Raw genomic sequence first — 22,345 nt, forward strand, 5'->3', positions numbered from 1 at the left:
TTGTCTTATAGTTGGAAAAATACGGTATATGTGCAAACGTATTGGAGCACAGTGGTTCTCTCGAGTAAGTTTTAGCCTACAATAACATCTAGCACTAAGCATTTGCTCAAATGAATAGATTCACTGTAATTATACCATATGAATAAAGTAGAAATAATTGTACATGGAAACAGGAAAAAAAGAGACTTGGAAGTTCCAAACCTATTATCAAGGAGATTACACACACACACACAACATAGACCTCAGTTTAAGAATGAGTTCCGTTCCCAAGGTCTGTCCTTAAGTTGAATTTGTATGTAAGCCAGAACAGTATTATTGCATAATACTGTATAAGTAATATAGTGTAATGAACTCGAACCACTGTGTATTTAACTCGAATCATTGTGTATTTAACTCGAATTTGGTACAGTAGGCTCCATTCTTAACTATGGGTTGTCTGTAACCCGGGCGTTCTTAACCGGGGGACTCCCTGTATATCTCAGATATCATTGTTTCAAAACAATATTTCTGCACTTCTGGCTTTTTCTTCTTTCTTTTTCTCTTTTCTTTTCACTTTATATTAGTTCTTGTTAGTTTTTATCTAATGTTTAAAATCTTTAATAAATTTTTTTAAAAAAGGAAAAAATAAAAAAGAGAATATGTATGTGTTTGTGTGTGTGTATAAATAAATAAAACAAAGTAAAATAGAAAACGGGCAGCAAGTCAATAATTTGTTTCCCTCTGCCATAGAAACATACCAACGGAAAATTGTCATCTATTATATTTATAGCAGCCACAGAGTGATTAGGAGCCAAAGATTCCTGCCAAGGAGGACACAATATAATATAAAACTTCTAAGTGAGAATAAACAGCCTTCCTAGGAGAAGAGTTTATAGGTATCCCTGACTTGTTGGAAAAAAGCAGCTGAGAGAGAGAACAGCAATGCAAATGAGATTGCCAGCTGACCAGCACAACCCTAAACTTTGTGTTGGAGGCCCGTGGATTCAAGGAGTTTTTTTCCTCCTTAATTCCTCATGGAATACATTCAAAAAGAACCCAGTTTTGGGGGGGGGGGGACCCTACTGGATCAATTACAGCCCAACATCCATCCTTCATTATATTAATAGGCATCAATTATTTTATTTATTTTTCAAATTTATATATGCCGCCCATCTCGCTATACAAGTGACTCTAGGTGGCTTTCTTTTTCTTTTGCAAAGAATTTAAGAGAAAAAACAGATAAGAACTTAAAATGCTAAATTTAAAATAATTATGGAACTTTAACCTCAATGTTTTATGTCACCGAGGAACTTTAACCTAGAATGTTTATCAATAACACTTCTGCATCCCTGTTTAATGTGTTTTATTGGACTGTATTTCCCAAGTTGTCCAAAATCTTTCTGATATGTGGCCTACATTTTCTTAGCTATTCCGGGCATATTGCAAAAGATAAAAGAAGTTAAAACCAGCAACAAAAAAGTGAGAACAACTCTGAACTTGTTCATGGATTCACATTTATGTCCCTTTTAACAAAGCTTCTTCACCTCAATCTTAAAATGAGGAATATACAGCAACTAAGAGATCTCTGCGCAAAATTTGGCTCTTTACCAACCAGCTGTAAGAGAAATTTTGCAGGCAGATAAAATCAGGACACATGTAGGAAGCATTCCTGCCCCTCCCATTCCATGTCTCATTAACCCTCCAATTATAATAATGATCACCAGCCACTTAAAGTAATCTAGTTAATGAATTTATTGCTTATATTTCCCAGTTACAGATTTCAGATTCTGTTTGAGATTATAAGGAATATAGAAGACACGAGACATTTTGTGAGCAGGGATCGTAACGTATTTTAAACTTGGAGGGGAGAGAATATACTGTAATCCAAGAATAGTTTTACAAAAATCAAATCCAAGATTAAAATTAATGACAATCTTATTGTCTGACAATTAGATCTTCCAGCAGAATACTGAAGGGACTTTATGGAAACGTTTGAAGAATTCAGTTCCAATGTGACTACATGCTGTTTAAAGTTCTACTTGCAGAAGTTAAAGAGCATATCGTATTCCCTATTATAATTCCTGCTAGCCAACCCTTGAAACAAGAACTACCAAGAGATCACAACTATACTTAACATTATTCTGGTGTCTGGTCAACTGCTGCATGTCAGTTAAATGTGTAACAAAAAGTAATATTTTTTTCTTCAGATTTAGAGCCTAATGTAGTATTTATCACAAGCATTCCTAATATAAGATCTGGGGATAATTGGTGGTCCTAAAATGCAATGTAAATAGTCCCTAATATTTGCAATAAATCTAATGCAAATAGCTGTTTTGTAGTGGATGAAAACAACAAAACACAATTTAAAATATTTCAAAACAGCCAAAATTTGTAAAAATCTTACAATATTGGGCTATATCTACAATCTCAGTATCTTGCAAAATGTTGGCATTCCCACTGTTTCAAGCAGGAAAGTCTCATGAGATCTGGCAGTCTCACCAGATTTCAGTCATTTTAATTTTTAATTTGAGGCCCTGTGGATGGCCATGGAAGCATCATACATTACTGGCTCTTAGCTTATATAGTAGCCCTCCAAACGTGTCATAATCATGTTATACCCTGTGTAAAGGAAAATATTAGGAATTGTCGATTATGTGTGCTTAGCATTACTTTCTGAATACATGAAAAACACAGAGCATCCTACAGCAGGGACAGACAAGCTTCAGGCTTGTGGGAACAACCCTGCTTTTTATGTGAACCCCAATAAAGTTCAAAGAGTGGAAGAGACTAGAGTTTAGAGGCCATATACACAGCATTCCTTGCTTCAGCACCAGAACGGGCTGCGGAGGGGTTATTTTAATGATGGTTTCTTTGGGAATGATCCTGATCTGCTTGAGATCAGCAAAGGAACTTTCACAGATCCTGATCTACCCCCCCCACCTAAGTCCAACCTAACATTTGTGTAAGATGCTGACATCTGAGAAAACCCCATCCCTAAAAATCTTATGCCACAATAAGCTAATTAACCATTAAGTGCCACAGCTGTGAGATCAGTGAGAGTACTAATGCTGCTAATAATTCAGGAATCTGTATGACATTCAGTGAGGTGACATGCACTAAAAAAAAACCAGCTTTAGAACAGGGGCGGCCTTAACAACCAAATCTCTAATAAGTGACTCTTAAAATTCGAAATGATGGTGGTTGCCATGTCCCAGTTCAGATCTATTGCACTTTGGAGGACAATGAAGAAACGTGAGATGGACCTAAGATCAGTTTTAGAACTATGTACGTTCAAGAAAAGATGCACTTGGATTACAAGAATATTTCAATTAATTAGAATGGACAATGAAGATATTGAAGTGGTAGGTAGCTTCTGCCTTTATGGATCAACCATCAAAAGTAAAGGAACAAGCAGTCAAGAAATACGTCGTAGACTAGCATTTGGTAGAGCAGCCATGAAGGCCTTGAAAAAGATGCCATCATGTGTCTAAACCTGCAAAGATGAGAATTGTGCAAGGAATGGTATTCCCTGGGAGATTCTACAGAAGTAAAGTTGGACGCTGAAGAAGTAAGATAGGAAGAGTATTGATGCTTTTAAATTTGGGTGTTGGAGAGGACTCCAGAGAATGCCACAGGATAGCCAAAAAAACAAACCAACAGATCACAGAACAAATCAATTTGGAATTCGCAGTTGGGGCACAAATGACCAAACATTATGTGAAGGCCCAGCTCTCTGGAGAAGGCTCTGATGCTGGGAAAGGTGGAAAGAAAGAGAAGAAGAGGACAACCAGCAGCAAGGTAGATGGACTTAATTACATGGTGATGGCAGCACCATTGGAAGGTCCACCAAACTACTGAAAGAAAGCTTGGTGATTATAAAAGGAAATACATTTGATTCCATAAACTTATGGAAAGTTAAGGTAAAAGCAAGTTTCCAGAAAGTCAAACTTGACTCCTGTGACTACCTGGACTTCACCATTTAGTTTTCTTGAAACAGTGCATAAATGGTTTGCTGTTGCTTTCTTCCAGGCGTTTTCAACTTCCCATTCCAGCTTACAGCTTTACAATCTCTTGGTGGTCTCCCATCCATTTAACAACCAGGTCAGAATCTCTTTAGATTTTTCAGATTAGGGGCAATGCATGTTCAGCTAAAATAATTAAATGAAGAGATGTTATGCCTTCTATCCAAACAGAACATGACATTAAAATTCTGTTACATAACACTGCTTCATACTGTATGTGTTACAGGTAGTCCTTGACTTACAACCACAACTGGGACCTGAACTTCCATTGCTAAGCAATGCAGTCTTTAAATGAATAGGGCCTGATTGTATTACCTTTTTTGCCGCAGTTGTTAAGCAAATCACATGGTCGTTAAGCGAATCTAGCTTCCCCCATTGACACTGTTTGTTGGAAGCCTCCTGGTAAGGCCACCAATGGCGATCATGTGACTCTGGGATGCTGCAACTGTCCTAACATGCTGGTTGCCAAGCGCCCTAATTTTGATCGTGTGACCATGGGGACGCTGCAACAGCTGTAAGTGCAAGGACCAGTCATAAGTCACTTTTTTGGTAACTTTGAACAGCCATTGAAACTTTGAACAGTCATTAAATGAATGATTATAAGTCGAGAACTACCTGTAGGACAAATAGTAGAGCACCTACACACAATGTCCCAACTTAGCCCATTAGAAAATAGACTGCTCCAAGCCATCCTTAATAGATTTTTATGCAGTTGCCATAATGCCTGTTCTGAAGGTTTCTTCTTGTATTCCAATAACTATTTACTGACGTTTCTGGAAAGTCACAAGATCAAACCACAAATATATAATCAAAAAATTATCATTAACCAACCTACAGGGCATTTTTCTTCCATGTCAATGTTCCTTAACACTATGGATTATCTAATGAAAGCAGTAAATCAACTTATGTGCAACTGTTCCTTTGACCAAGATGCCTACTTAGTGTCAAGTCCACAATGTCCAACTCCCAGTTCTGAAGCATTCTCACGCAACCAGGCTTGGTTCAGAAAAATACTTCTTTATTACGTGGTACATGTAGCTTGTAAACAGAACATTGCTAAAACTAAAGCCTTGGGTAAACTTCCCTATTTATCCCCCCCCCTAACATTGCCTGGCGTCTTGATTCTTCTCCACCTGGTGGTGACCTCTTTCCTTCCTCCCCCTCCTACATGAGCCCCTTCCTGGCTCTTTGGGCCCCACCTGCCTTGCCGGCAATCAAACCACTCTAAATTGCCCATATATGGTTAAGCTGCTTCCCAGCTCCCATTACAACCATTAACAGCAACCCCCCCCCCCCGCCCTTAGTTACAAGTGGCAGAAACAAATCAATCCAACTCCCAACAAATGCAATATAATGGAACAACAACAACAGTTGGGTGATGCAGGTTCTGACATGCTGCCCCCCCCAAAAAAAGAACCCCTCTTCACCAGGATGGCCTGGAACCCTAGAAATAAGAAAAAGAGGAACTAGAATTATGAAGACATACATTCCATAGAATCCAACAAGATTACCTGGGTTTGTTAGGATAATTTTTATAAAAGTCCAAAAGTAAGTCAGGAGCTTTAACATGTCTTTTGGAGACCCATTCAGCCAACGATTTAGAGAAATGTTTCCAATGTACCAAATACTGAATGTCTCCTCTGAATTTTCTAGAGTCCAATATTTCCCTGATCTCAAAGTGTTGTTCCCCCTCGATCATAATAGGTTCAGGAGGGGCCACTGATGGCCTCCATTTATCAGATTCCTTATATGGTTTCAATAGTTCATGGTGGAAGACAGGGTTAATCTTCCTGAGGGTTTTGGGGAGTTTCAAGCGTACAGAAACAAGGTTAATTACTCTATCCACTGTGAAAGGTCCTATGAATTTATTATCAAGCTTTCTACATGCTCTGGAAGATTTCAGATTCTTGGTAGATAACCACACTTTGTCCCCCACTTTCCACGGTTCATGTGGGGCTCTCTTCTTATCTGCCTGGGCTTTGTAACTTTCTCTAGCTTTTGCAATAGCTTTTTCAGCGATTGGCCACAATTACTTTATCCTGTTACCCCATTCATCCACTGTTTTAACCCCTGTCTGAGCGTGAGGAAGTTCAGGTATAGGTACAAAGTCTTGCCCTGATACAATTTGGAAAGGTGATAGCCCAGTACTGTTGTGGACAGCATTATCGTAAGCCACTTCAGCATAAGGTAATAATTCCATCCAATTGTCCTGTTGATGGATTATGAAACATCGCAAATATTGTTCCAACCCCGCATGCCTCCTCTCTGTCGCTCCATCCATCTGAGGATGAAAGGAAGAGCTCATTGCTTGCTTGGACCCCAAAAGGGTTAAAAATGCCTTCCAGAATTTAGATGAAAACTGGACCCCCCTGTCGCTGACCACTCTTTCAAGACAACCGTGTAATCTGTATATGTGTTGGATAAACAATGCAGCTAGTTTAGGCGCTGAGGGGATGGCTTTGCACGGGATGAAGTGAGTTTGTTTAGAGAAGAGATCAGTAACAGTCCAAACTACAGTCATTTTCCTGCTCTCTGGCAGGCCTACAATAAAATCCATGGCTATTTCTTTCCATGGTTTTTCAGGGCTTGCCACAGGTTGCAACAACCCACGTGGTTTCCCCCCTTGCCTTTTTGCCATAGCATACAGGATAGGTATTTACATATTCCGCTACATCCCTTCTGAGAGAAGGCCACCAAAATTGCCTGCGGAGAAGATGTAAAGTTTCGACAAAGCCAAAGTGTCCTGCTGTTTTATCATCATGGCACCTTTGTAGTACCAGTTTGCAAGCCTCCAGGGGCACGTACAGTCGATCTGCTTTCCACCATGCCCCCTCTCTCTGGGTCAGTTCTTCCATATTCTCCTGGAACCATTCATCTTGTTCCAGGAAGCGATTTAAGTCCATTAATAACTCTGACTTGAGGAGGGGTTTGGTGGCATTACTTTGTGATCTGGTGACTGCAGCTGCCAGTTCTGGCTCCCGCCGGTTGGGGATTACAGCTGACACCACCTTCTCCCGTTGGCTATTGTGCTGGGGCAGCCTGGAAAGAGCATCTGCCAAGAAATTCCGCCCTCCCGGGATGTATTTTAAAGTGAAATTAAATCTACTGAAGAATTGCGCCCATCTTATTTGTTTAGGAGACAACTTTCGGGGTGATGTCAAAGCCTCCAAGTTTTTATGGTCTGCCAAACCTCAAAAGCATCCTCCGCTCCTTCCAGCAAATGTCTCCAATTTGTTAAAACCCATTTCACTGCGAAAGCCTCCTTTTCCCACACTAGCCACTTCCTCTCAGTTTCAGTGAACTTTCTAGATAAATAAGCACATGGTTTTAACACTCCTTCCCCATCCTTTTATAAGAGGACTGCACCAGTTGCTACATCTGAGGCATCTGCCTGAATAACAAAAAGTTTTGCTGAATCTGGGTGCTTCAGGATGGGTTCAGCAGTGAATAATTGCTTGAGGCTTTCAAAAGCCTCCTGACATTCTCTTGTCCATTTTAAAGAGGCCCCTGGAGCTTTTGCTGCTGCCGTGGGTTTGTCCTTCGTTTTCAAAAGATCAAAGAGAGGGCTACTTGTGCAAAGTTAGGAATAAACTGCCTGTAAAAGTTGGCAAAGCCAAGGAAACTTTGCTGTTGTCTCCTGGTTTTCGGGGCTTCCCAGGCTAGGACATCCCGCACCTTATTGGGATCCATTTCCACTCCTTTATTAGATATTCTGTAGCCCAGATAGTCAATGCAATCCTTATGGAATTCACATTTGGATAGTTCTGCATACAACTGTGCATTTAGCAGTTTCTCCAGCACTTTCCTGACTAATTTCACGTGTTCCTCCATTGTTTCAGTGTAGATTAAAATGACATCCAAGTACACCAACACTCCTCGGTAGAGGAACTCGTGCAAGACCTCATTAATCAGTTGCATGAATACCCCGGGTGCCCCTTTTAATCCGAATGGGAGGACTCGATACATGTAGTGTCCCAGTGCACAGTGGAATGCGGTGCGCCATTCGTGCCCAGCTTTGATACGCACACGAAAATATGCCTCTCTCAAATCTAGTCTGGTAAAAATCTTCCCTTTTGCCAAATGAGCTAACAGGTCTTTTATTAATGGCAGAGGGTACTTGTTCTCTGTGCATATTGCATTTAACCCCCTATAGTCCGTGCATAAGCATAAAGTCCCATCTTTCTTTTCTCTGAGAAGTACTGGCACTGCCAGGGGGGATTTGGCGGGCACTATGAAGCCCCGGCTCAAGTTTTTGTCAATGAATTTCCTCAACGCCCCCACTTCCTTTTGGGTCATTCAGTACATTTTTGGGGTTGGGTACTTCGCTCCTGGCACCATCTCAATCTCACAGTCTGTGGGGCGGTGTGGCAGTAGTTGGTCAGACTCCTTTTCACTAAAGACTTTCGCCAAGTCTCTATATTGCCAGGGGATTTCCTCCCCTCCCCCCACGTGGGGCTTCCTCCCTTGGGGCTGCTCCTTCAGGGCTGCTGCCCCCAGCTCCCCTCGTTGGTTGGGCTCCGCCTGCGCAATCCCACACCCGCCATCTGGAAAGGGCCTAGTCCTTTCCCACCAGCTGATGCGGGGGTCCCACAGTTCCAGCCAGGACATTCCCAGAATGAGGGGGTAATTAGCCAGCAGCGCAACCAGGCATTTTAAAGTCTCCCGGTGCGTTCCGACTTTTAACTCAAAAGCCTCTGTAGTAGCGGACTGCACCTCCTCCCACCGCTGTTCCATCCACTTGCCTGAAGATTATGGGAGTTTTCAGCCAGCACACTTTTAAATTTAATCCATTGATAAGCACGGGGCTGATCAAACTCCGGGAGCAACCTGAATCGAGCAATGCTGTGAGCCGGGCCCGATGAGTCGATCGCGGAGCACAGATCACTACCTCATACGTCATCGGACTCACCCGGATGTCCTCGATCGATTTGCTCGAGATCGGCTGGTTGCACCTTGGGCTCTCCTCCCTCTCGCTGGCGCTCTCCCCTTCGTCCTCGCTGCCGGAGAGGTAGGCCATTCTCAGCCTCTCTTCTTCACCTCTCGCCGCCGTGCTCTTCCGTGGGGCTTTTATTGGCTTTGCAGGTTTTTCAGCTTTTTTCCCTTTCGCCGCAGTTTGTAGCCTTGGGTTCTGGGGGCAGGCCGCCATGAAGTGCCCCTTCTCGCCGCACATGAAGCAGGCTTTCCCCGCGGCCTTGCCGAGGGGGTTAACGCCTTCCTTGCCGGTTTCCGCCCGGTTTGCCATGCGGCGCTAGGGGGCCATCTCACCTCTGCGCCGTGCGGTTTGACTCTAGCCAGTTGCGCCTCCAACACGGAGACGTGGGTGATCCATCCTGCCAAGGTCTCCGGGCACCCTCACACCACGGCCCTCTTGAAGAGCCTTTGGTCCAGCCCCTCCTGGAACAGCCGCACGAGGAACCCCTCCGGCCAGTGTGGGAGCTTCGCCGCCAAGCGCTTGAACTCCACTGCATAGTCTGACACGGGGCACGCCCCTTGGTTCAGCTCCCGGATTGCCTCCGCTGCATGCGAGCGGGCACATTGGTCCTCGAATCTGTCCCGTAGGGCAGTGATGAAGCGGTCAAAGTCCCCCAGTTCTGGGGCCTCCACTTCATTCAAGTCGTTCACCCACTCAGCTGCCACGCCTACCAGGAAGCGGGATACATACAGCACCCTCCAGGCATCGCTGGCAAACAAGCACCCGCACGTGCCCATGCAGATTCTCACCTGGTCCAGGAAGGTGGGCAGTTGGGCAGGGTCTCCATCGTACTTCTCTACTAGCCCCCATCTTCGCAATAGGTCCCCTTCCTCCTGCTGCGGTTGTGGGGCAGCTTGCTGCTGGCCCGCTCCCCAGCCGTGGCCTGCGGGGGGTTGGAATGGAGGCAGAGGCAGGGGAAGGGTCGGCGGTTCCATTGGAGCAATCGGGGAGGGCTGGGCAAGTTGCGTCAACCCCTGTCTGGGTGTGGGAGGATGCACGGGAGGCCGCACCATAATCCCCAGCTTGCCCAATTCCTCCCTCAGGGCGCGCACTTCACCTTCCAATTTCCTCACCTGTTGCCCCTCATCCCATGGCGTTGTCACTCCGGTCGCTGTCCCCAGGGCTCTCGACCATCGAGGACGGGCTGGCATCTCTGGGGTGAACCCTCCAGTGTCATCCCAGATGCTCAGGTCTCTCGGTGGGTCCCAGTGGTGGGCCAGCCGCCTCGTTGGGTCCTTCGGTCTGGTGCCCACTAGCGCTTCCGTGAGGGAGACTTGCCGCTCCTCCACTTCTGCTGGCTGGGAGCTGGCCCCGCCAGTCCCCATCCCTTCTCCAAGGTTCCGTCTTGCTCTACCTGCCTCCAATTGTAGGGTTTCTCTCTCCTCTTCTGCTGGTGCCTCTGGTGAACTTTTCTGCAGCTCCTCAGAGGCCACGCTAAGTTGCTGGAAATGCCTCGTAGAGTTTCCTCTCGGGTGAAATCCAGTATCAGAGAGTTTTAGCAAAATGCCAAGTCCACAATGTCCAACTCCCAGTTCTGAAGCATTCTCACGCAACCAGGCTTGGTTCAGAAAAATACTTCTTTATTACGTGGTACATGTAGCTTGTAAACAGAACATTGCTAAAACTAAAGCCTTGGGTAAACCTCCCTCTATTTATCCCCCCTCCCCTTATTGCCTGGCATTGTGACTCCTCTTCACCTGTTGTTGACCTCTCTCCTTCCTCCCTGAGCTTCTTCCTGGTTCTTTGGGCCCCAGCTGCCTGGCCAACAATCAAGCCAGTCTAAATTGCCCATATATGGTTAAGCTGCTTCCCAGCTCCCATTACAACCATTAACAGCAACCCCCCCCTCCTTAGCTACAAGTGGCGGAAACAAATCACTCCAACTCCCAACGAATGCAATATAATGGAAAACAACAACAGTTGGGTGATGCAGGTTCCAACAGTAGTGCTAGAGAACATCAAATTCCCTTCTTGCATTCATTAAGAGTATTATTCTGACAACAAACAAAAACCAAGGAGGCATGAATTATCCCTAAAGCAATTCAGGCATTTTATTTCCAGATATTCACAAAAGCTGTTCTATAATAAGAGAGAACAACTAATGAAAACTACTTTCAGGGAAGCTGGAAAACTTCCAGCATAGTTAGCCACATAGAAACCTATCTACAAACTGATTGTTTTTATTTATTTGTCACATTTATATAGCCACCCATCTCACACAAAGCAAATCTGGGTGGCTAATTTATTTTAAGATTCTGCTCCTTGATACCTATGTAAAGTTTATAACTCCCCTCTCTTTAAATTAATTTGCCAATGGAAGAGGTTTATTTATGCAACTGTTCAGTTTTTCCAGGAATCGTGGAACATTACTTGTTACCATTGACCAAGAACAACTCAGAGAACTACGTTTGTGAATCAAGATATGTTAACTCAGAAAGTTATTATTAGAACTCAGGGACAATCTTGTGACATTCAGAAAATGTACTAGCCACAAACAAAACCTAACTAAACCAGTAGGAAAATATAGTCCCCAATACTTCTAAGGGCCAAACTAGACACCTATGCTTCAGAACTAAATCGTAGTTGAAAGTTCCCTTCTCTGATACCATCCCCAGTATTTTTTTTTTTTTTTTAAAGATCTGGACTAAGCAAACAGCTAAGATGTGATCACCAGAGCAAAAGAAAATGCAGCTTCATAACAGGGATGAAGGAAGATGTAAATATCGGAAGCTGCACTTCTAGGCACTGCGTGGGTAATTGGAGATAAAATGAAACTTAAAAATCTACGCAAGACAGATAGGGTTCCAAAGCTATTAAATGTAGATGCACAATAAATTATGCCATGCGGTGGCAAATTTGACTTTACATCTGAGGATCAATTCTTTTGCTCCTTCAAAATTCAGATTTGGGACTTTATCCCAAGGGAAAATTAGGAGTCCCCAATCTGTAGCGTGGAATCTCCCACTTTATCAAAGCCAAATAGAGGCCAGTACAGATGCTATAAAGATTTCCACTGGCCATTTTTCTTAGGCTGCGCAATACATGACATTTAGCCCACCTACTTGTGTGTCTCTAGAACAGCACTGGCCAACCTTGGCAACCTCCAGATGCATGGTCTTCAACTGTCTGAATTCCCCAGCCAGTATGGCCACCAGTGAGGATTCTGCTAGTTGAAACCCACATATCTGAATTGGACTGTCAAGGTTGGAAAACACTGCTCTGGGATGAACTACAGATAATCCTCGGGTTATGACCACTTGTTCAGCACCATTCAAAGTTATGACAGCTGAATGAGGGGAATTTATGACCAGTCCTTGAAGTTGGAGCCATCCCAACACCCCTGAGGTCACATGATCACAATTCAGGCACTCAGCAACCAGCTTGCACTTACAACAGTTGCAGCATCCTACGGTCACATCATTTGTGACCTTCCCTGCCAGCTCCCCACAAGCAAAGTCAATGAGAAAGCCCACAGGAGGTTGTAAGTCTCTCCCGTTGCTTTTCCTCCTGAGGAGCCCCCACCTACATGCCCAGCCACCCAGTGTGCTGCAGAACCCACCTCCCCGCACCTGTGCCGTAGCACCCCGCCCCCCCATGAGCCACTTAAGGAAAGGCTTGTTGTGATCAGGATTTGCAACTTCCTGCCGGCTTCATTGACTTTGCTTGTTGGAAGCCAGCAGGAAGTCATAAGTCACGGTCATGAGTGTCAAGTCCACGATCTCCAACTCTCAGTTCTGAAGCATTCTCACGCAACCAGACTTGGTACTTTATTAAGGGGTACATGTAGCTTGTAAACAGAACATTGTTAAAACTAACGCCTTGGGTAAACCTCCCTCTATTTATCCCCCCTCCCATTATTGTCTGGCATCCTGACTCCTCTTCACCTGTTGTTGACCTCTCTCCTTCCTCCCTGAGCTTCTTCCTGGTTCTTTGGGCCCCAGCTGCCTGGCTAAATTGCCCATATATGGTTAAGCTGCTTCCCAACTCCCCTTACAACCATTAACAGCTACCCCCCCCCTCCTTAGTTACAAGTGGCAGAAACAAATTAATCCAACTCCCAACGAATGCAATACAATGGAAAACAACAGTTGGGTGATGCAGGTTCTGACAATGAGATTCTCACTTAATGACGCTGGGGACTGCCAGGATTGCGCTAAGCGATGTGGTCACATGACATCCCACTTTACAACCATACCACTTAGCAACAGAAATGCTGGTCCTAATTGCCATCACAACCTGAAGACTACCTGTAATTAGGGAAAGCGACCAGAGCATGGCTTTTAGAATGTGTCCCATCCCCTTAAAAATAGCTCTTTTCTAGAGGTCACATGACCAGGAAGGAAGAGAATGGGTACCCAGAATGAAGGAGTCAGCAACCTTCTGAGCCATTGTGTACCTCCCACTCCAATGGGGATGCAATGTCAAATTTTTCTTCCTCCACAGCCTCCCCACCTCAAATCCAGCCCTTTTTCACATGAAATCCATCTTACGATGGCTTCTCCCACCAAATCAAGTTGGCTCTGCTCTGTTTTTGGACAGTAGTCGTATTAATGGACAGAGTCTCAAGCCCTGTTACATATCATCCTTCCAACTTTCAGTTGGTTGGAGAAATAAAATATAAATAAACAAGTTCCCTGGTAAACCTAACATTTAGGTTAAATAAAAATAAAATGATTTTAAAAACAAAGAATTGTTTTCGTGCTTGCTTAAGCTTCGGACAAAAGTCCAAACCTCAAAGTCTTCTATTGCAGCATTAAGAACAGCTGTTTTGCACTCAGAACATATTTGCACACTCCAGCCCTCACCCTGGGCACTTAACTAGCAAGTGTTTTCTACCCAAAGGTTCTTAAGGCAAGAAATGAATGCTCTCCTGTCAAACAATCAGTGTAAGACTTATTTATGTAGAATCTTATAAGAGCCAGCTGTTTTTAAAAAATCTCCTTACTCATTGCCTAAATTGCTTAGTTACTGAATTACAGTCTCATACTGAACATCTGCCTATCACATGATTTATTTAATCTTATTCCCTTTTCATCAACTTCAGCCTAATATTAGATCAACTTACACATCACTGATTATATTAGCAGGTTCTGCCCTCCGATTAAATGCCAAAGCGTTTTTTTTATAAAAAAAAAAACCAAGGAAGAATTGCTGGGGAATAGCTTACTCTAATAAAGAGGCATCCAGGTTTTTTTTTTCTTTTCCATGAATTCAACAAGTCATAGTTTATATTAAATTAATCCCTTTTTTTACTTAGTTTCTTAAAAGTAAACAACCCTTGTCTGTAAAATACCTCATTGTAATTAGGCAAAAAGCTGTTAATTTCTTTTTCCTGTTCATCTCTATATGATAAAGCTTACACGTGAAATAAAAATCACTATTTGTATTTAGAGTCATAGTCTGAAATCTGTAGGCATTACAAATTTCTGCAAGGAAAAACTGGTGTGATGAGAAGAGTTTTCTGCACGCTAGATATGCTTTTATATATCTATACTTCCTCCAGGAAGCATTTCAACCTGAATGGAGACAGTAACAGAAGTTAAAGGAGTTTTATGTAGTTAAATGGCAGCCCTTTCAATGTGACACAGAATTTCGATTACAGGGATATCAGAGTCTTGCATCAATATAATGACTGCAGCCATGCACATGACAGCATTAGCAGACATCTATCAAATCAGTGTTACAAGATCAGGGTCCCTGAACCTGCTTTTAATACTAGAATTAGTCCTGGCTGCAGGCTTTGCTAATCAAGAAGACGTCTCATTTTCCTCTCTGAAGAATCCATTTCTGGAACTGGAAGGCTAGAAGATACTGCAAAAAAAGAAACAAACCCCAAATCTTTGCTCCTTTTCAAACCTGAAATGACCCATACCATCTGCAAAGCATTCGGTACAAGTACATAACCTCGTTGGTTCCCTCCCCACCATCACTCCATCTCTTACTCCAGCTGAGTCCTGTCTCCAGTTTGAATCAGACAGAGAAGCCTGGGCTTCTTCTTGACTTTTTCTCTCCCCCCACCCCCAAAAAAACAGTTCAATACATAAACCATCAAGAGACCTCCGTTGCTGGCAGAAGATTAAGCTCACCCAAACTTAAAAATACATGCATTTCCATTCTGACTTTTCTTTTGACAGCATCCAAAATTCGGCTCCCACCCTTGTAAACTAGTTGGGCTGACAGAGCAACTCCATTATCCCACCCTTTAATTACTCCGCAACCCCAAATTTACTCCAAATCTGCCCCAAACATCTCACGCCCAGCATATCCTTAGGCATGCCCCATTCGTGCCCTCAAAGCGCCAGGAAACCTGCAAGAGCCGCTGCGGTCGCGATCGGAGCCCCTTACCCACGACCCGACTCACGCACGCAGGTTGCGCCCCGAGCCGAGGAGGTCCAGCTTCTACCATGCACACGTGCAGGCTTGCGCTGGGGTGGGCTCTACCGGACAGGGTTCCTCGTCGGGAGCCCATTCTGCAAGCCAATCCAGTTAGGCGTATCCACGCGAGTCCTCCCGACACGCGTTCGCACGACCTGCAAACCGCCCCGCTGACCCACGGGCTTGCAAAAACGGAACGACCCCGGAAGAGAGGAAAAGGGTTGGGGTCTCCTCCACCGGCTTAAGGGCTTCGGGGACCGGGGACTCCGCTGCCACCCTCAGCCTCTGCCCGGGGGCGAACCGGGCCCCCTGCCAGCAGGGCCCCTGCCAGCAGGGCCCCCGACCCCCCCCCCGCCGCCCGCCCCCTTACCCAGCACGACGGGAGGTCCCGGGGCGCGGCTTCTGCCCCACGGGGGCCCCGGAGCCACGGCGGGCGGCTGGGAGCATAGCAGGAGCAGCGCGAAGAGGGCCAGCGGGGTGGCCGGAAAGAACCGCGAGCCGGGCGGCGGCCCCATCGCCTCAGCACATGCCCCGCCGGCGACCACAGCAGGAACGGAAGAAACGCCTCCGGCGCCGACCCCCACAGCCGAAATGAGGCGGAGCGCGCCTAAAGAAGGCGGGACACCCTTAAGAGGGGAACCCCCAGCCAATCCGCTGCTCCTCGGCTTCTCCGCAGCCAATGAGAAGGAAAGGGGCGTTCCGGACTAGCCCCGCCCCGCCTCGCGCACCTCCTCCCCCTCCTCCTAGATTGGCGAATTGAGAGCGGATACATCGATGAAAAGCCCCGCTAAGGGAGAAGGGCGAATCTGGATCTCTTTGCCTTCATGCTGGCTGGAGAATTCTGGGAGTTGAAGTCCACACATCTTAAAGTGGCCAAGTTTGAAAAACACTGGTTTAATTGAATGCTTATGCGTGCCTTGTTTTCATGCTATCCAGTTAACCTGTTGTGTCCTGATTCGGTGCATTTTGTTTCTCTAAAGCAGTGTGGTTCAAACTTGGCGAGTTTCCCTCATGCTTGCTGGGGAATTCTGGGAGTTGAAGTCCACCCATCTTAAACCCGCCAAGTTTGAACAACACTGCTCTAAAGCCTTAAGAATTCGAAGATGCTCAGGATGGCGACCCTGCGTGCCAGCGAACGGGTGAAAGCTTTGAGCTTCCTTCTGGTGCTTTTTTCCAGAGTCAAGCTCCATGAGCCGTCCAAGCCCTGCTTGATGCAGGCTCCCCAAGAGCTTTGCTGCCAGAAAGAGACAGAGAAAAAGCAGCCCAAAAGTAAATCCTCTGCACCATGTGACTTGGCCAAACCCTTTTGGGGTTTGCCTAACCGAGCAAGAAGAATCAGCTATGAATCTTCCCTCACTTAGGATGAGCCGTTCAGCTAAAATTCCGAACCGCAATAATTAGAACCATTCAAAAACGGGGAGCAGATTTTCAAGATCTCCAGATCCCTTCATTGGATCAGTCTGCAAATAACCGTCGGAAGATTTCTTTTTGGCGGGGTGGGGGGAGAGAGCGATTCCACTTGCTTGCCTCCACTTTCTATGGTTTCATCACTTCTGGTCTAAGCCAACCTTCTCTGGACTAGTAATCCATTGAACGCAGCAGGATACAGTACACATTTTTCTAATAAGTAAAGAAATAAGCTCTATATGTGCTGGGCTCCTTCTATCCATACTCTGTTTCAAGATGTTGTCCGTGTAATCTTCAAATCTTTATTACCATCAAAGATCAGAAATGTCTGGGTAACTTGGTTTTCCCTCTTTCTTCCTCTTTCTCTCTTTTCCCTTTTTTTTTTTTTCCCAATGAACAGCTCTGATCTCGAAAACTCGCTCAACCTGTTGGACATTTTCAGACAGTCACTAAATTTTGGAATTGTTGCTTACATGCAACTCTGCTAAATCATTCTTCCCCCATGACTGCCCTCAAGCAACTAAAGGAAGACTTCCTGATAAATGCATCAGGTTCATTCACTCCTCTGAGTTGAGGAACAGTTATAAATATATGGTTGGACTCAGAGCTAAACTATGCCACAGAAGCCACATGACACAACTTCATTTAAATTAAACTAATTGGTTGTAACATACTTAATTCATTGAAAGACCAGATTTTAACGGCAAGCTTAAATTGGCACTACCCAACTACTGAAGAGACAAGTTTTTTCTCCAGCCTAGCATCCTCAAGATATCTTGAACTACAAACAGTCACCATCTCCAGTGTGTAGAATCAAAGAAGCCAAAGTCCATTGGCCAGGCTGATAAAGGATGATAGGAGTTGTAATCCAACACATCGGAAGGGCTTGCAAAGGTAGATTTCTTAACCTGATATCTGGTTAAGATATCTGCTACTCCTACATTTATGAGTACATTCATTTGCCTTCACAGGCACTGAGTAACTGTGCTGTAGAAATATTTCAGATCATCTTTGTCTCTTGCATAATTTTCCTTCTTTTGAACAGGTTTGCCCAAAAGACAGCCAGGCTGTTTTTCGTTTCCCTCAGTGTGGTGCAACCAGATGGCTCCAGGTGATTCACATACACCAAATGATGCTGAGGCTGTCTCCACATGTAGTAACTGGAGAACTTCTACAATATGGTCCTTTCTTCCATCCTTGAATCTATATTACTTTAAAAGTACAGCTAAGGAAAATGTAAACCTGCCCCAAGGCCTTTTCATTCTGCTAAACTGAACTGCTATCCACCCATTCTTAAGTTGGCAGAAATTATTCTGGCATGAACTCTACTTTCCCCATGATCTTTATCCTGCTTCTCTTTTTCAAGTTACTGCCAGTCACTCAAATTTCTTCCAAGATAATGGGGGATGAAGCCTAACAGAACATATATACCTGGAGGCTGGCATAATTATTTGCTGCTCTAGTTGCCATCTGAATTTTGCAGCCCAGCTATCTTAGCCTTACCCTTGGATGGGGTTGGAATAAGGAAGAAAACACTATTTTAAAAAAGAGCTAAGCACAACTTAGGGATGACTCATAGATGGGGACATGTTTGCATCCTGGTTTGGTACAAGTCAAAAAGGGGCTATGATTGTATTTGCACATTACAGTACCCTAATCCATAATTAATTTGTTTGATTAATGATTTATGGTTTAGCTTTGCCTCCACCTATCCTTGCTTGGCTTAACAAAGTACGCTTAAAACATGTGTGCAAAGAGTCCAACAATCAAGTAAGAAAATTACATCCAAATGTTTCTATTAAAAAATTATCAGAGGTGGGTAGAAGCTCAGTCAAAATCCATTGGTAGATTTGGAAGACTTGCAGTAGATCAGCTGTTGGAACAGCAATGGTAGAAGATCAGCACAGAAGAGTGGTGGCTAAGACTTTTATTATATATACAGTAGTAAGGAATATCCACTGCATTTGGAAGGTTGTTTGGAAGGCCATCTGCTTTCTAAAATGGAAGTAATTAGATAAGCATGAAGCAATGTAGTTCTGGTGTTGAGAGAGAGAGAGAAAAAGATCTTATTCTCCAAATGCTGATTTTTATGCATTTTTCTTTTTTTATAAAACTTCATTTTTTTTAGAAGTTTACAAAATATAACCAGAATATTAGAATATACAATAACAAAATCAAACTAAAACAATCCAAAAAAGGACACCCCCTTCCCCCACCCCCACAAAAAATAACCCTTAAAAACTCTAACAAAATTTAACAAATTGTGTTGCTTTTTCCAGGACAGATAAGAAGTGTTGATCTTTCTGTATGTAGTCAAAACACACAAATGCATTTTGCAGAAATGCAGAGGGATATTTACATCCAGCCAGACATTAGAACCAAGTCAACCTTCGTTGGTCTAGAAAAGCTAAGCAGGGTCAACATTTCAACATGAAACTTCCAGGAAATCCAGGAATCTAGGCCAGCCTGGTAAGGTTCTGCTTAATTATCTTATATTTAATATTAAAGACTTGAAACTTCTGATTTCTCATTAATAGATGAGAGATAATGTCATGAACTCTTGCAATAGTCTTATCTTCCGGAGTAGGCATCACAACATTTCCAATTGAGGAAGCAAGACAGTTTTAAAAAATTGAAATGCTGGTGACAGGAATAATTATGGCTATTAGGAGGAGCACTTCTTTCTCAATCCACTTTTGAACTGCAGGTTTAATTTAAATGGGATCTCAGGGTTTCTTGCTCAAGAATACAGCAGCCAATATATTTGCTAATCTTTGTTCTCCAAACAGATTGGTTCTTGCAAGCTCCCTAAGATAATGTAAGGTAATGTTGATATGATCTCTTAAAGTTCTTGGTGTCCTCCAAATTAGGTTATAAAATAGTTCCAGGAAGACGGCTTTGTTTGGACAACCTGAGCTTTCAAGAAAGGGTTTTGTTGTGCAACTGGATTGCATCAAGCCCAAGTCCTTCTATGCTAATTCTTAACAGCAGCATGGCTTGGCAACCTCGGGTTTACTATCTGGATGCTCTTCAGCAGGCCAGGAGTCACAAAGTCTTGTTTTCTCTACTACTTGGCAGCACAGCGGATCTTTCTGCTGCCCCAGGGACATGGCACATAAAATATATGGCACTCTTCCCCTCCCATCAAGGAAGGTGGGTTTATTAGGCCTGGGTGAGATAGATTGTCTTTGCAACAACATGTTGCAATTCCCATCAAGGTGGCAATGCACCATAATTTTCCTAGACGTGGCCTTTCACTTTAACTTGAGATCTTGTTGAGCAGCTCCATTATTTGCCCAAAAGGCTTCTTGTATTGACTGTATTTGTTTCCTGGTTTATTTCTGAAACATTTTTAAACTGCTGAGTAGCTGAAGGACTTTGTAAACAGGAAGGTAGAGTTAACCTTGGGGAAAATAGAAGAAAACCATTAAAGGGGGAAGGAAGGAAGGAAGGACAGAGCAAGTCATTAACTGGAAGGTGGGGGGCAAGGATCAAAGTTTACCCAGACCTGAGACAGAGGGAAGCATGAGAAAGAAACTCAAAATATTTCAGCCCTTTGAGGCTGGCCAGATCAGGAAACAGACAGAGCAACGATTTCAGAAATACTACTTTACTGTTATAGGGTATAATAACAGAATCTTGAAACCCTGCTAGAGTTTTTCTTTCCTTCTTATGCCAAACAGAATCAACACAGGGTTATTCTGAGTTTCTTTCTCACACTTTCCTTTTTCTAGGACTAAGTTGCCATTTACTTTCTCTTAGCATTGCTTGCATTCTTTTATCAAGGGTATTTCCCTTCTCCTCCACACAATAACCTCACCTTGATTTTGTTTAGTATAAAAGAGAGCAGAGAGGAATGTTATTCTATCCTACAGCAAGAAAGAGCATTTCTGGAACCCCTGCTGTGCCTGTTTCTTCACCTGGCCTACCTCAAAGGGCTGACACTTCTGCACCTTCCCAGCTCAAATAATGTAAATTCAGATTTAACTGACCTTGGATTTAATGAACACTCCCTTCTGAATAGTCCATTAAAATGTGGTGTTACTATATAGAAATAAACAAAAGGATGGGATAACTGATCAGTCCCTTACGGGCGGTAGCATTTGGAAATCTCAGACTGAAAATTCCCTCTGGGCACATTCTCATGGCATTGTTGTCGAACTGTGGTTTAACATTTAAAGCATGCCTAGAATCTTTTTCCTATTGAAAAGCTCAGTTGGAAACCACCCATGTCCCACACTAGCATGATGGCTGTTTTCCAGCTAAGAAAACAGAGAGAGGACAAGGCAGGGTTGAGTTCTTTTTCCTTTTTCTTTTTAATTGCTTTTGGGCATAGAAAGAAAAGTGCAAAAGACACATGCACACACAGACACACATAAGAAAATGGATAAAATAAAATAAAAACAAACAAAAGGGAAAAATTGAAAGCAGATAGATGTAGAGAGAGAGAGAGTTAGAGATTGAAAGAGACAAAGACATAGAGAGAGAGATGGGGATAGAGATAGATAGAGATAGTACAGGAATGCAGAGATAGTCTTAATGAAGATAAAGGTATGCAGGAGCAGTTAAGGAAAAGTAAAAGCAACACAGTTCTGGGAAAGCAGAAAGCACAAGAAGGAAACCTCAAGTAACTCTGCCTTGATTCTCCTCGGTATAAGAAGGGGGCAGAGCTCAACTCTGTAAGCTTTCAAGATGCTGCTATTATACCCTACAATTAAACAGCACTCCTGGGATCCTTGGGCTGTCTGTTTCCTAACCTGGCTTATCTCAAAGGGCTGACAAAGGATGAAATCTATTGATCAATCTTTCCAATACATGGATAGAGAGCCAGTTCATAAGAGTATGTGCTGGAATGGAATTATGAAGGCCAGGCTCAGAGAGATAAGCATTTTCTTAGCTCGCCAGAACCGCGTGGGAGGAACAAGAGGATGAGACGGGCACCTCCCTGAGGAATTCACACTGTTGTGGCTGGAGGACTTTGGGAACTGGGGTTTCAGTCTGGGAAGATTCTTGCTAGAGGTTGTAGCTAATAAACATAGCTGGACTGAATTGGCATTGTCTCTTGGAGTTCCTTGGGCTAGGCCTGACATCAATCTTCCCAGATTCAAAACCCCAGGTCCCAAAGTCCTCCAGCCACAACAGTGTGAATTCCTCAGGGAGGTGCCCGTCTCATCCTCTTGTTCCTCCCACGCGGTTCTGGCGAACTAAGAAAATGTTTGTCTCCCTGAGCTTGGCCTTCATAATTCCATTCCATCACAGAGTACCATCTTATACCATCAGTCCAAAATTGCAAATCCAGGGTGTCTCCATCACAAAACACTCATCCTTTATATTATACCCTATGCTCAATAAACCCAAAGTTCTTTTTCTATTGATAAATTCCAAATTTGGGGTACATAATTCAAAACACATTACATCTTTAAATCATATTACTGTTCCCTAAACCATATTAACCATCCTGTGAATATTAAAATGAAACAATAGCAGGGCAAGTCCATACCACATCTTTGTGTCTCATCCAGCATAGTGACGTTAAGAGCCAATCCTGTTTAAAATTTCTCTGAGGTGTCCAGTACACATAAAAAAAATT

General features: G+C 43.7%; 1 protein-coding gene across 2 annotated transcripts in view; it reads right to left on the bottom strand.

The window, feature by feature from the left end:
* The window catches only part of PLA2G15 (phospholipase A2 group XV), a 33,220-nt gene extending 17,282 nt beyond the window's left edge, over positions 1–15,938 (bottom strand). Inside the window, exon 1 of one of the 2 annotated variants that reach the window (XM_088135970.1) lies at positions 15,719–15,938. In XM_088135970.1, the coding sequence (XP_087992096.1) occupies positions 15,719–15,863 (145 nt within the window). In that variant the 5' untranslated portion in view covers positions 15,864–15,938. The remainder of the gene's footprint in view (positions 1–15,718) is intronic. The other variant, XM_088135971.1, reaches the window with a different exon arrangement.
* Positions 15,939–22,345: the final 6,407 nt, after the last annotated feature.

The sequence above is a fragment of the Python bivittatus genome, unplaced genomic scaffold, assembly GCF_059951505.1.
Source record: "Python bivittatus isolate LINGU-HERP-01145 unplaced genomic scaffold, Pbiv_v1 ctg000190_np1212, whole genome shotgun sequence".
Classification (NCBI taxonomy): Eukaryota; Metazoa; Chordata; class Lepidosauria; order Squamata; family Pythonidae; genus Python; species Python bivittatus.